Source organism: Rhea pennata, chromosome 4 (genome assembly GCF_028389875.1).
Source record: "Rhea pennata isolate bPtePen1 chromosome 4, bPtePen1.pri, whole genome shotgun sequence".
Lineage (NCBI taxonomy): Eukaryota > Metazoa > Chordata > Aves > Rheiformes > Rheidae > Rhea > Rhea pennata.
In genome coordinates, this window is record NC_084666.1 from 32,633,234 (window position 1) to 32,647,720 (window position 14,487).

Below are 14,487 nucleotides of genomic sequence, written 5' to 3' on the forward strand. Positions count from 1 at the left end.
TGTCACGCGGCGCGGCCCACCTGACGCGCCGCGGCCATGTTGGGTGGGAGGAGCCGCGGCGCTGTCGCCCCCTCGGGCAGCCCCCTACCGGGGAAATGTCTGCGCAGCGCGGGCGCGCAGTGGCGTGACGGGGCTCGCCCGCGGAGCTGCCGTCTCCCGGGGCATGCGGGAGGGGAGAATACCGCGCAGGCCTCGCTTTTCTCTTCTTTTCCTTCCTTCCTCTCACAAGAAAATCCTATATAAACCTGTTCCTCTTAGGCAACGCTAAGAGCAAACCTGTGGCACCAGTTTTCCCTTGGTGAGTACTGTGCTGGGTAGTTACTCTGCGCTTGGCAGGTTTTATGGCGGTGAGCTGCGAGACAGGCGTTTTCCTCTGTGCTGTGCACCCAAGAACAGGGGAAATGGGCAACTGGACGATGGAGCTGCTGGAATAAAACGAGGAGCAGGTGGAGGAGTATCGGCTCCATCAGCCCAGGCAGGTTGCCCGTTGCCTGTACCCCGACCCACAGAAAAGGTGTACCTGTTGAAAGAGAAAGCACACGCCAGCACTCGGAATAAGCTGCATACTCCAAGCAAGTTACAAGGAAAAAAGTGTAACTTCAGTGTCAATGAATGAATATATAATCTAAAAGTATGTTATCAACTGTTCTTAGTGGCATTGTGTTAAGTATAAAATACAAAGCTGCCTAGAGTGCCTCTGTTTTAGTTCACTTTAGTGCCCAACTCAGCTTGTAGGCATGTCGTGTTCTTCAGCTCAGAAAAAACAAGTAGTACATTAATGTAATGATTTAATTGGCTATATAATTAACTCTCATAAAATGGGTGTGGAAAGAAAGGAAGTCTGTGGCAAATATTTGGAGGGAAAGTTGTATGGCATTGCAGAAATAAAGAGGATGTAGGAAAAGCATTTAAGGCGTGAAAGCTGTGGGCAAATAGAGCGTGTGCAGCTGTGTGTAGGAAGGAACCAACTCAAAACTTAAGATTAAAGCTGTACAGAGTTCCAGAAATGGAGATTTAAAGGAAAAAAAAAGGCATTAAGCACATGTGGAAGAAGGTACAACCAATCAAGGGATTTAAGAAGTGAGGAAAACTGTAACACTGTAATAGTATTTTCATGGGAATGTCTTTCACAAATAGGAAATCAGGGAGTTTCTGTAAGGCCTAGTCACATTGTTTTTGATTGAGAACAAATACCTCACTGTTCTACAGTGAGAAATAGCCAGATTAAGTTGGTCCTGCTATTTTATTTCCTAAACATCTGTAGCACCTTTTTCTGGAAAAGCTGACTAACCTCAGATCTAATTTCTGGAGCAGACAGTTAATCTAGATGTCTTACCATCCACAGTAGAAAGATGTCCTCTAAAAGCTCTCTCACAGGTGTGCTGACAAGTAACATTTTTAACAGCAGAGAATCAACAAGGACTTTGAGAAATTACAAATGCTTTTTGAACGCTCTGAGGACAAACTATACCACGTTTCCCTTTCACAACTTCTGGAGTCTCTTTGTACCTTTGGTTTAGTACTCTCACCGGTAATGAAATTTAAGGAATTAGTAACATCCTTCAGTACTTGTGCTTGTTACTGTGGCTATTCTGCCGTGTTTCTATCAGCAGGCATGGTCTCCAGGGTCCACACCAGTTCTTCAGGTCCTCCATTTTATTGTCCAGGTTTCCTTGATCAGTTTTCAAAAATCTAAGTGAAGTCAGAAGAAAAGAGTTTAAGATGCATAGTCTACTCATTACTGTACCACCTAATATATTAGTATTTACTGTCCACTCTGGTGTTTCCTCTTCCACTCAAGATGGTTTCATTTTATTTCCTCTGACTATTTTTTTTCCTCCTTCTTCCTTCCTAGCTTCTTAGCTCCATAACGAACTTCAGTTGCCTTTACTGTCACTTACAGTGACACTTACATGCCTACAACACCTTGTATTTGCATATTTACACAGATAAGTAGGAAATGGAAAATTCCACAAGTGATTCTCAGGCTTTTCTTCAGATTCTGAATACTCTTTCAGCATCCTTTACAATGATGTATCAGATTTATGCTTCCAGCTGCAGCTATATTTGAATAATCATTTCAGTTAATTGTATCAGACATGATTTCATTTAAACAATATATTCATGAAAGGAAGAACAGGTGCTGTAACATACATCAGTCTGCTTTGACTATCAGCATTCACTTCAGATATATTTTAAGATTCATAGTGATTCTTACCAGTGAAATCTGCAATGAAATGCAAAGTTCTTGAAGACCTTGAGATTATTCAAAGTCAAAAGTAATATGGTAAAGGACAGCAAAAATGTCATAGCCACTTCATTCTTTAAATTGTGTGCTCACTTAAGAGCCCATGCTTGTTGCGGCCCATGGAGCAATTACTGCGACCCACAGCCTGCCTCTATTCATGCTGCCTCTTTTTCAATGTTTTTTTGGGGCAATAACTTTGGCAGTAAACCACTTCCAGATCCATGATGTTGCAACAGTTGTACATCAGGTTACATTCCAGAGAGGAACACAGAACACAACCAGAACTCCTTAATGAGCCCTAATCCTGGACCCAGTTGAGGAGCCCTGGGAAAAAAAAAAAAAAAAAAAAAAAAAAACCCTAAAAACAAGCTATGCTTTTTGCAGTAATGGCACAGCTTGCAGCTATGCTGCACTTTCACCCAGGAATTCCTCAGCTTCTGCCTGGAGCCTTTGCCAACAATCATCTACTCACCTGGACTTCTTCCTCCAAATTAGGGGAAGCACAGATATGTCAGACCTCCTGGGCATATGCAGCACATCTTTTCAAAAATTACAGGCATTCAAACTATGGTCTTTAGCCACTTTGGAAAAGGCAGTATAGCCCACATCCTTAGAAAAATTGAGGCAGAGAATGTAAGGACAGGCATTGCTATTCAAAATCCTCTAAGCTATGTACACAAGAGCTCACCTCATTGACTATTTCTGATATTGACAGAAAGCTAGCCACACAGTATACCTTCCTGGTTGTCTTTTAACTCTTAAATAAAAGACAGGTTTGGGGGTCCTCCCCACTTAGAAGATAGGTCTAAAGCAATTTTTATTCGAAAGCAATTGAGTTATATATACACACTGCTGGGCAAGCTCAAAAACATTCTCTAAGACTACTAATCCCAGGCAGCTTTCTGTCTGCATTACATCATTGTACATTCTTTTCCCTGAGGCTTAAGCCATATTGTAAATAGCTCTTCATTGGAACTTGCTACTTTATATACCTGTAGTTTCTCTTGGAGTCACACCCTTAATACAAGCCAAATATTAACATATGTTGCAATCAATCGGATTTTATAACCGAGTTTTTGATGAGTGAAAGAATTTTAATGCAGTTCTGGAAATGCTTACAAAAATTTAGAATTGAAGATCAAATTTGCTGATTGCATTAAAACACTGGCAAAAAATTGTAGTCTCACTACAATTAGCTTTGAAGGAATGTATTGTTAATAAAAATTGACATGGAATAAATGAGAGCTTTCAGTCATTCCTGATATGTGATTAAAGAATAAGCTGAATTGAAATTTTATACCAGAATTAGCAATAAAACATGCAAAAGCTGATCTGATGAAATTTTTAGGCGACAAATTAGTTGAGACTAATGAAAAGGACAGTCTTCAGAGATGCCTAATAAAAAACTAGGTAGAAGGAAAACACTACTGTAGATAAAACAAAAAATGAGTTTACTAACAGATGCCCTGATGTTCTCTAGAGCCATAGTCATTAATCAAAACAGCCTCCATATGACAGCTATGTTATTCTTGAAATACAATATCCAGTTTTATTACTCCATCACAGTGTAATACATGTGAAATAAATATTGCCCGTAGCTAAAAGTCTAGGGTACAAGTGGAGACAAGAACAATCCTGAATGAGATAAACTTGGAGGCGGGGGGTGGGGAAGGAAACAAACAGCTTGCTGTACAGGATAAGTGATATGAAACAATGGAAGTGTATGCAAGAAGAAACAGCAGAGAAGTCTTCAGCTGCCCATTTTCCCTTTCTAAATACAGGAGAAAGGATATCCCAGGAGTATGAAAAGCAAAGGAGGGGGAAAACAACAACAACAAAAAAAACCTAACTCCCCCCCAAAAGCTCGTGTCCCCAAGTGCCTTTTATAACAATAAGCTGTGTTTATAGAATTTTTTTTTAAAATGAAGCTATTTAAGCTAACATAAAAAAGATAAAGTGTTTACCAGTCTGTGACCATGTGATACTATTACATTTTTGTTAAGAGTATGTCACAAAATATAGTAATTAAATAAGTGACAGTTAAGGGGGGAAAGGCAGTTCTCCAAAAAAATTACTGAAGTTCAAAAAATATTTATTGAGCGGTGTCTTTTGTACTTACCTCTGAAAACTAAGGGAAAAATTCTCATTTGTGAATTCAATTTGTTAGTAATTTCTTCCCCCTCCATTCAGCATGGCCTCAGGCCTGGCTTTTATTGAATTTCTTAGTATTCTGATATTACTATCAATGCTAAAATATAGTGTCTCACAGAGCAGCCAGAATGATAGGACGGTCTCTAAGGATTTTCCATTTGAGAAAATTAAAAGCATAACTATCCCATTATAGTTGCACAAACTAACTCCCCAGATAGATACTTGCATAAAAAAGTAAAGAGTGTATATATATTACATAAATAGTACATAAAATAATACAAAAATATATGTACAAAACATTATGCAGGCAGTAAAGGATATCTAATGGATAGAGCTGGGCAGGGAAAGCTTAAAAACAACTTAGAAAAAAAGAAAAATCCAGAAACAACTGAGCTTAATAATTTCTCTGTTACAGTGTGAATTTGCCCAGCCCATGGAGTTTTTAATTTCCCAGTTCCATAAATGTATATGGGCTATATCCTTATTTTTCTAAATCATTAGAAAAATAAATACTTTTATGACTAACCTCAACTAGCTTTCCCTACATAGTTACAATTTGTTTCAATGCAGAAAATTCAACAGAGGATTTAAACAATTACAAGGTACTTAAATTCTTTATGCTTTTTCCCTCAAGACCAACTGCCTGTGAAATTAGACCAGTTTAAATTGCCACTACAGGCTAGACTTTATTGGTCTGTTCTTGGGCTTTTTTTTTTTTTTTTTTTTTTTTTTTAAAAAAAAAGAGAGACCTTGTTACCTTGCACAGGCTTAGAGCTTTGCATTATTTGTGCAGTTCAAACTGACAGCCAGAAGAGGGCTAAAAATCCTCAACGTTGTCACCAAGTAACCTTTATGAAGCAGATTAAGGAAGCTGTGACCAAGGTTGTTCCTATGGAGATGTTTTTATTGAAAAGACTTTAGATACTCACAACAGAAACAGGAAACCACAATTTATAGGAGATACTAAGAATGCATATTATATAACATGACCTTTAAAAAAGTCTCTTGTTTTATTTAATATTAAACATAACTGAAATCCATGATGTAGACAAACCAGCTAGATCTCAGCTGAAATCAATTTCCTCCTCCTCTCATAAAACAAGCAACTTGCTAACACAAAACAGTCATCCTCTTTTCTTACAAAGCAGCTGCATTTCCATTTGTAATAGGATTTTTGTGACTTGTCCACACTCTTGCCAGTACATTTATTCACCTGAACAATGGGCCTCTTCTGAATGTTGTTTTATAGTCTGAAAATTCCAGCCCAAATCCTCACCTGATGCAGAGTAGAAGTCCTACTTGGGATCTGATAAGATGTATTCAAAGACATTCATTTTCAATTATTTGTTCAATACAGTTAGAGATTTCGTAATGATTCAATGCATTAACAGTACTTTGCTCTTGTTCTCTTTGTGCCCTTAATGACCACCTCCCAGTTCAGGTTCCTTTCATCAACTTTGGAAAATCCAGTGAGTCAAATAATTTGTTTTCAGTTAGATAATTACCTAACAATTTCAATAGCATGTAGTTTTAGAGTAAGCTTAATAATAATATTACTGAAAGATGACATTAGTTTGATGCTTAATTACAACTCTCAGGTGATCCTTTACAAATAGCATAATAAAAACATCAACAAAATACCTTCTGTAAAAACCTCATCATTATAAAACGTTTTACTCTTGGTTTTTAACTTGACCATATCACTGAAGATGCAGAAGATGGGTCAGCTGGTTGTCACTTGCAGTACCTATCCGCTTTCAATTTTGCTCTCCTATATGGAAAGAGTAATGAAACAAGATTGAGATTAAAACAGAAGATGATTACATTTGAATATTTTATGTGCCTCAAAGTGTTAAGGAGACATTAAAAACTTTACTTCAAATCATGTATTAACAACTGAAAATAGATATATTAATTTTGTTTTTTAAACTGCTAGAACTGTAGTATGACAAGTTAACCTCAACTTTCCTCCAAATCATCACAGATTGCATTTTGTCAGATCACTCAGAAGAATGCAATCAGATCTAGTGTAATTCGAAACTGACACTCAAACTGCAGTGATGGTGTACTCTCACATCACTTGCAATTAGGCGACATCAGAAACAGTCTTCTGCAATCTGTCCATTTGAATTAGTGCAAACATTCTGTTATGTGGCATACTGACACAAGATGTTTTAAGATTTTCTATAATTTTCTATATTTTCCTAAAGTTTTATATTCTTTGCTCAATTAAAAATGTCGTGTTCCCACTAGATCACAGAAAGCCAGTTCTTAATATGAGCTATTTCTCTATAAACATGCAGCTCTCCCTTCCCCAAAGTGTTCTGGTGCCATGGGTGTAGAAACTGATAAAAATTAGCCTAATTCTTGCATCCTTAGCAGTAAACAAACTGAACAAACCTAGTTAAAGATTTTAACAAGAATTCATTTCTAGATAAATTCAGACCTGGGAACTTCCAGCTAAAGTAGTAAGAATTCAGAACAAAAGCCAAAACACAGGTAGCAGAGCACATACTAGAGCGGACAGTTTACTGAAATTCCATCGCCCTATAGTTTTTAATTAGCACTTTTTTTTTTTTGTACTTCAAAATACCTGTCAAGCAGTGTTTCGTGAAAAGTGCCTTCCTTTCTGGCTTTTCTGAGTGCTTTTGTGTCTTCTTTGCTTATTTTGAGCTTTTTGTCTTGAAAACTTTGGAATTTCTTTCTATAAAGAGAAAAAAAAGTGTAAAAAGTGCAACTTTTTTGGAGTTTTGTGTTTCAATAAAACAGCAGCTGTAATCAGAATCTTAATGCCTATTATGCAGTAGGCAACTGGCCTAATAAAATCCAAGCAAACCATCACGATATCAAATATTGCCCTAAGACTTCTATAAATACGAACTATGCAAGTATTTTTGGCATTCTAATTGGGAATGACATGATTAGCATGAAGTGATTATGAGTTTTAAAGAGCCCCTTCAACTATCAGCATGACAAGTCAGGGAGGAAAGACCCTTAATGTTTTCCTAAAACAAAATTTTTGGCATTTGAGCGTGGAGAAGTGACAGGGATAGCTGATTTTAGAATGCTGCCTGTTAATAGCTTTCAATTACATACACGTAATTGATTTCACACTGTTTAACATTTCCTTTGTCTTCTTCTGGAACGTCATCTTTCTTCTTAGTTTCTCTTTCAGCACAACTACGAATCTAGTCATTGAGAGAAAAACAAAACAGAAAATGCATATTTAAACAAACAAACAAACAGAAGTTACAGGTTAAAGAAGACAATACATCCTTTGTAACAAAATATAAGTCACAGTAACTTTTTAAGTTTTCAGATCTTCAATTCGTTAGTTCACAACTGAAGACAACTGTAACAAAAGCAGTAGCTCGAGCCTGAAGGGAGTGGAAGGATTAAGTCTAGCCCTGGATACCACTGTAAATCATATAATCTCCTTCATCTCTAAGAAGCACCACTACAGTTAAAATTAGGAAAAGTAAAATACTTTTCTGTCTCTCCTGGAAATACGTTAGCTTATGTAATCCTGGCACTCTTGCCTTTTTTGAGGCCAAATCACAGGACAGCTTATAGAGTACAATTATAACTGCTAACTATGAACTGTAGTAAACTGGATAAGATTGAATATTCATACCAATCCTGCATTAACTGTACAATTTCTACATAAGTTCTATTACCTTTATCATTTCTTCCTCTCCTGCAGTTTTACTTTTGGCTTCTATGTCTCCTTCTTCATTACATCTAATAAAACGGCTGTTCGCTGCTAGTAATGCCATTTTTTTCTGCATAAATAATATCACACATTGTTAACATAAAGAATTTGTATATAAATCTTGATTTATAACATTTATCCTCTGTGATACATGAGAAAGCTCTGTAATTGTGCTCTGTTCTTTTCTGTATTGATGCTATAACAGCTGGCTAGCTGTATTATCATCTCCTTCATTTCCGAGTTGTATATAGCTGCCAAAATGCAGTAACTTGAAGTATTTTAAGAACCTCTAAAGAAATATGATAAATACATGGTAGTTAGTGAAATAAAAAGTTAAATACTGTTGAGATTTCAAAAGGTTTTTACTGCATGGACAAGGAATATTTTACTGCCTCACTATATAAACCTAATTCAAAATACAGTCGAATGCCAGCAATATCAAATGAATTATTCCAGTCAGCTTACATCTTGGAAGACAGGTTCCCATTGCTCTCTTGATCCTATAGCATCTGAACGTCCAACAACGAGTCCATCTGAATTTATACCAAGGTATTTGCCATAACCAGACTTCAGAGCAATCCTCAAAGAGAAAACATAAAATAGAATAAAGACTAAAAACAATAAAGAGTATTTTGAGTTAAAGCAATTCACGATATCCAACATATCACAGACATGTTATCAATATACATTTTTAACAATCTCTTCAAAATTACTGTATTGACACCCGAAGCAAAGATCTTAAAAAAAAAAGTTTGATTTTTTTTAAATGCTTACCTTGTATCAGACAGCTTTACTGCTGTAAACTGCTCAGGAGGGCTAGGGCCTTCATCATCTGAAGGATGAATTTTCCATTATTTAGGTATGAAATATTAAACATTCGATACCTTAAACTGTTAGCACTGTGGATTTTAAAACAGCCTGATGAATTATACAACAGCTATTGCTGCATACTTGCATGCTATGGAATGCTGTGATACTAGATTTCTGGAAAATTACTTTTGAATGTACATGCTCAAAAAAAAAAAAAAAAAGCAATGCTGTTGCTTATTTATGGTCATAGAGATAGAGTGCTTGAAACAAGACACAAAATAAAGACAGTCCTTGCTTCAAGAAGTTCACAACTGAGAATGTTGTAATTCTCCAGATGGCTATGAAAAGCTTAATGTCCTTGTAATATTATTTTTCCATAACAAAACATATTATGGTTCAGCTAAGGTAACACAGGTAACTATTCTGAAACCCTCTCCATCCCTCAAAACTGAAATGAGATAATACTGCCATTTTTGCCTTGACTTACCTCACTTTGAAGAGGAAATGCACCTTCAGGGTTTTGGAACAGCCCTTGTTTGACTGTTGGCTCTCCGATTCAAAGTGAGGGACAAGTTAATTACCTAGCCACTCTTGCTGTCAACTTAAACAACAGAAGAGCAAGTATAGCAACACAAGGACTTGACACTGACAATAAGCCCTGAAACTCATCTGACTTGAGTTTGCTCTTCAACTGACATCATACAGATTTTATAGGATTTAATAAAAGTTATACTGTTTTTTAACTAGTAGGTGGTAAGGCTTTTAATGGATGATCATCTCTAAAGCGGTTCAATTTACTGGACACATAAGAGAGCAAGAAACCAGATAACTGAAACTGATTGGTAGTCATTAATTTTAAGTCATCTACATGCCACAGCTAAGATCCTTAAATTATTTACTTTTAATCTGTAAAACTGCTCATATTTAGACCATGCTAATTTAAATCAGAAGCTTTTATGCCTTGCACTACTAAAACTGCCTTTCTTTCTTTTTAAACAGATTTCCCAAAACAAACCTTTATGTGGTGCTCCAAGTGTAAACAAGCCATTGTCAAGAGCATGGATGTAAGCTCCTTTGTCCATTTCTATAGCTATGGTTCCTGTAATTTCACCAAAATTGCTGATGGCCCACCAGTTTCCTAAAATGCAAAAACATGGTATGTAACAGAATAATTAAAACTTTTGGTTACAGTAGTTCAAGGGATAGTATTCCTGTGTCTTCTCTGAGATTTGAGTCATTCTAGAGATGGCAATGTGCTACTGTATTCTAGGATCTCTGTGCGTTATGTTACACTACAAAGCCAATTTAATGGTGAGCTGCTGCTGAAAGGCAGTCTTACTATTCTATCTCCACCCTGCCATCCTGAGTCATGGGCCCCTACACTTCATCCCTTCTTTGAGCTATAAGGCCCCAAAGCAGGTTGATTCAGCCAGAGCTGACCCAGCAGAAGATATATCTTGCAAAGAGGTATTTCTTCTCTAGATCAGCCTCCTGCAGTTTTTTGGCCACATCCAATTATTAGATTCTCCAACACAAGAAGGACAATAAAGTCATCTCTTTCAGTAGCAACTTGCTGTTAAATTACTTCATGTGAGCTGTAATCCTTAGATCTAAGTTGTTCAAGCTAATTATGTTTGGACATTTGAGTCACAGAAAACCCTACCAAAAGCAAAGACAGCCCTATGCACGTTCCTTGAGTGAAAGCTGTTACAACATTCATATTTTTAATAGGCAAAATAGCATATCAAGAGAAAAACTTGAAGTGTTTTCTACCGAAAAGCAATAATTGTTAATTTTCACATGGTGCCTTCTTTCCACCCAGTTAATTCTGCAAGTCAGTCTTGAGCAGAACTAATGCTCCCCTAACTCTACACAACATAGGGCTAAGGGTCTTGTCTTGACCCATACAGTCACAGCTTGTAGGTCATCATATGACTTTTCCAAATCTTTTTCAGCACTCTTCTGAAATCTGGGTAAACTAAAGAATTCAGAACACACATAACACTATTTCACATTCTTCTAGTCTAAAACACAATAGTATGTTTTTTCACTGGTCATTTTTTGTTTGAATAGAGAAATAATGAAGACTTCACTTGCACTGCTATAGTTTTGCCCACATGCATATAATAGAAGATAATGTTTATCCTGTAAGCAGTCCTACGCAGTATGTATCTACATCCCTTATGACTTTGTGGTTACTTTTTAGCTGTTCTTGTCAGTGAAGCGAGCTGATGAATCAAGGACAAGAGAACTCTGAAGAGCAACTGTCTGTCAAGTTACCACTCATGATCAAAACCTACATACAACTTTGATCCTCTAATTTCAGGAAAAAGGAAGAAGTAAGATTATAATTTACTACTAACTAGTATTTGTGTCTTCAGTTTCAATTAACTGTAACAGTTTATAACGTGAATACATCACAGGCAGTTAAGTATGAGATACTGAAAACAATCCGATACACTCTTGCTTTTGAAATGATCAGAGGCTGATCTGACAGAGCTGGTTCTCGCTCATCATAAAGTAATCAGTGACAGAGCAGGAACTGAAAACATAGCTGATCCAATTACTATTCTGTGAGTAACAGTAACACATGCGATTGGTTACATACGTTGAAATGCACTCATTGAATAGTAGCACTATAGTGCTAGAAAATTCACAGATACAGGGCAGAAGGCTCTTCTCCTGAACCAAGTACTATGCAGCAAGCGAGACTCAAGCAGATAATGATGTCGAGATTAAGAGAGTACATACTTTAGCTAAAAAGACAAGCACAAAATCCACCTCACTTGGGCCAGAAGTTCCACTCGGAGCCTGGGAAGAGGGTAACTTGCAGGTTTACAACTCTTTGCCACCAGGCATTGTTTGCACGGGGATTACGTTCAGTTTAAGGAGCCCTCTGAAAATCCCTCGGGCTCCCGCCGCCACCACCTGTCATTGCTGCGGTACCGCGTCGCTCCCGGAAAGCGGCTCACCGACAGTGTCGAGCTGCTCTTCCGCATCCTCCTCCCGCTTCCTTTTCTTGTCTTTGTGCTTCTTCTTGCTGCAAAGGGAGACAGGGCGGGGTGGGAAGGGGCCCGCGCGGCTCCCGCGAGGGGGCCCGGCGGGGAGCGCCCGCGGGGGGCCGCCCCCGGCTCTCACCTTTTCTGCTTCGCCCCTTTGAGGACGAGCTTGGTGGACTTCACGCAGGAATACTCCGCCATGTCCGGCTACGGCAAGCGCGCAGGGCCCGCCCCGTGACGCGCCGACGGAAGCCCCGGAGCGACAAGCTTCCCCTTCGCGTGTGGTCTGTTGGTAACTGAGCATGCGCGGAGGGCGCGCCTGCGCTCTGCGCGCCTGCTCGGCGGTTACCGTATCTTCTCAAAATGCAGCGCTCCCTTTTCTGTCTAGTGTGGCCTTGCCAGTACATGCGTGACTGGGCTGTGGGTTAGAGCAGTCGTTAACAGTTTGCTTTTAGCCTTGTGGTCTGTGTTTCTGCTTCACAACAATGGCCCCCAAAGCTCGTCTCCTTTTTCTGATCACGCTGACTTGTCAAATGAAAGACGCCAGCTCGACCAAACTTTTCCGCGCGTGTACACCTGACCGTCCGTCCTTGTTATTTCTGATTTTGTAACTCATCTATGCTTTCAAACTTTTCTCAGCACCACGAAGGAACCTGCTAGAAGTGAAGGATGAAATTCTCATATATGGTTAGGTCAAGGTTTTTAATGCCACCGAAATCACAGCCACTTGATAAAAATGCGTAGCTTTCCTCAGTGAATGATACTAGAGCTTGTGGATGATTTCAGACGCCGCTACAGCTACTTTTATCAGGTTCAGGGCCCCTGGCTATCTTTGCCCAAGTGCTTGGTGAGACATCTGTGGTTTCTGTCTATGTACCTAACCTGACTATCCCCTACTTTTGTCTGTGGAGCTGTGTCTGAGTGGTTATGTCTGCTATATAAAGTGAAAGGAACAGTGTGTCCTTAATGGATTTTTGGAGGTTTTGGCATGTGTCTCATTTTGAAGTCCAAACTCTGCTAAGGATGGATTAGTCAGCTTTGTGGAGAATGAGGCTGGGAAGAAGCATGAATTTGTCAGTAAAAGTGATTCGAATCAAGCTGCTGGTGGATGTGTATCGAGAGTGCTTTTTGTGTCTCCGGCACTCTAAATTCCTGCCTGTGGGTTCATCTGCAGTTTGTCACTGGGAGACAGTAATCTTGCTCAATGACTGGGAGGTGGAGGGCTTGAAGCAGGGTGTCACAGCAGTAGACAGTATGTGACTTTATTGATTTACGGATTTACCAGTCCCTGGAATGGGCTGACCAGCCCTAATTTCTGGATGGAGCTAAAATCCGGCAAGTGTTATGTTTGCAAAGTCTTATATTCAGTCAGGCTGAGAAAATGTCACACATCTGACTGTTTGCGAAGGGCCAAATAAAATCCAGATTTCCAAATATAAGATCAAAATACCTAGCCAGGCTGCTGGCAACCTGTCCACTGCTTTCAACCTCACCCTCAAGTACTTTATTTTTCGTATGTTTTCACATACTGGAGATAATTGTTTTAACTTTCTAGCAACCTTTTGTTAATTTCCTTTATAATCAGTTTCAGAATGCTTGGTCCTTGCATGCTTGCTTGTTTTTGGTGGTAGATACAATAGCTTGTTCACAGTTAAAACATTTGTCAGGATGTGCATTTTTTGTACTATATTCTCATAGCTCCTGCCCTTTGAAAATTAATTCAAGCTAACCTCAGCAGCAACCAATTTTAGTGTGGGCATAATTGTATCTGACTGTCATTTTAACACTAAATATTTTTTGCTGGTTCTAAACAGATATGCCTATAAGGCAGAAAGTATAGTAAAGAGACTATTAAAGATAAGAACACAATTATATGGAAATTAGAAAAAAGTATGGAGAAAACAAATAAAGCAGAAAGAATGCCTGTTAGCATGCTGATCACTCTGTTTCTGTATTGCATGCGTTATGCTCAAGTGTTTTTCTCCCCCTCCTCCCCTTTTTAAGGCCTTCATTTTATGGAGAACAGACTGTTAGGGATTCTTTATTATAATCTTCAATCTGCTGCTTTAACTGGACAACTTTATTTGTGATTTCTGTTATCTTTTGAGCACTTAACTGTGCAGTCTTAGCATTTTTTATTTATTTGTGTACTGTTGTCAAAGTGGGCCTGTATAAACTGATACAAAGTTGCAGTACTTCAAAAGAATGCAAGCACTTTGTTGAGTGGGAAGATGGGAGAGAGGAATGTGATGTTTTAGTAAGTTACGGAACAAAGATGTCTCGACCACCTTTGGTTAAGATTATAAAGCATTGTATAATAGATGTAATCACTTCAAAGTTATTAAGATTTATCTACATTAAATTACTCTTCTTTGTTGTTAACTTTTGAAAAAGAAAAGCAAGTCAGAGCAGTGTGTATTTTAAAATACATATCTCGCTATATAAATATACATATATGATGGAAGTGTTTGGACTTTATATTTTGCTTTTTGTCCACCAGATGTTGCTATACCCACAAAAATTAGTGCAGACTAAGAAATTTGAAAAAAATACTAGTTTCGTTTGAT

The 14,487-nt window shown here is 38.2% G+C and overlaps 1 protein-coding gene and 1 long non-coding RNA gene across 2 annotated transcripts; one reads left to right on the top strand and one right to left on the bottom strand.

Moving 5' to 3' along the window:
- The first annotated feature begins 55 nt into the window (after positions 1-55).
- Positions 56-11,276, top strand: LOC134140454 (uncharacterized). The gene is made up of 3 exons (XR_009958402.1): positions 56-298; positions 9,921-10,077; positions 11,128-11,276. It is a non-coding gene; the product is annotated as an uncharacterized LOC134140454 (long non-coding RNA).
- FRG1 (FSHD region gene 1) lies at positions 5,283-12,167 on the bottom strand. The gene is made up of 9 exons (XM_062574652.1): positions 12,060-12,167; positions 11,894-11,961; positions 9,937-10,059; positions 8,886-8,943; positions 8,577-8,691; positions 8,077-8,181; positions 7,496-7,587; positions 6,993-7,103; positions 5,283-6,170 (listed from the first exon to the last, which is right to left on the bottom strand). Exons 1-9 carry the CDS (start codon positions 12,119-12,121, stop codon positions 6,134-6,136), a joined length of 771 nt encoding a protein of 256 aa, XP_062430636.1. The 5' UTR covers positions 12,122-12,167; the 3' UTR covers positions 5,283-6,133.
- Between the last annotated feature and the right edge of the window lie 2,320 nt (positions 12,168-14,487).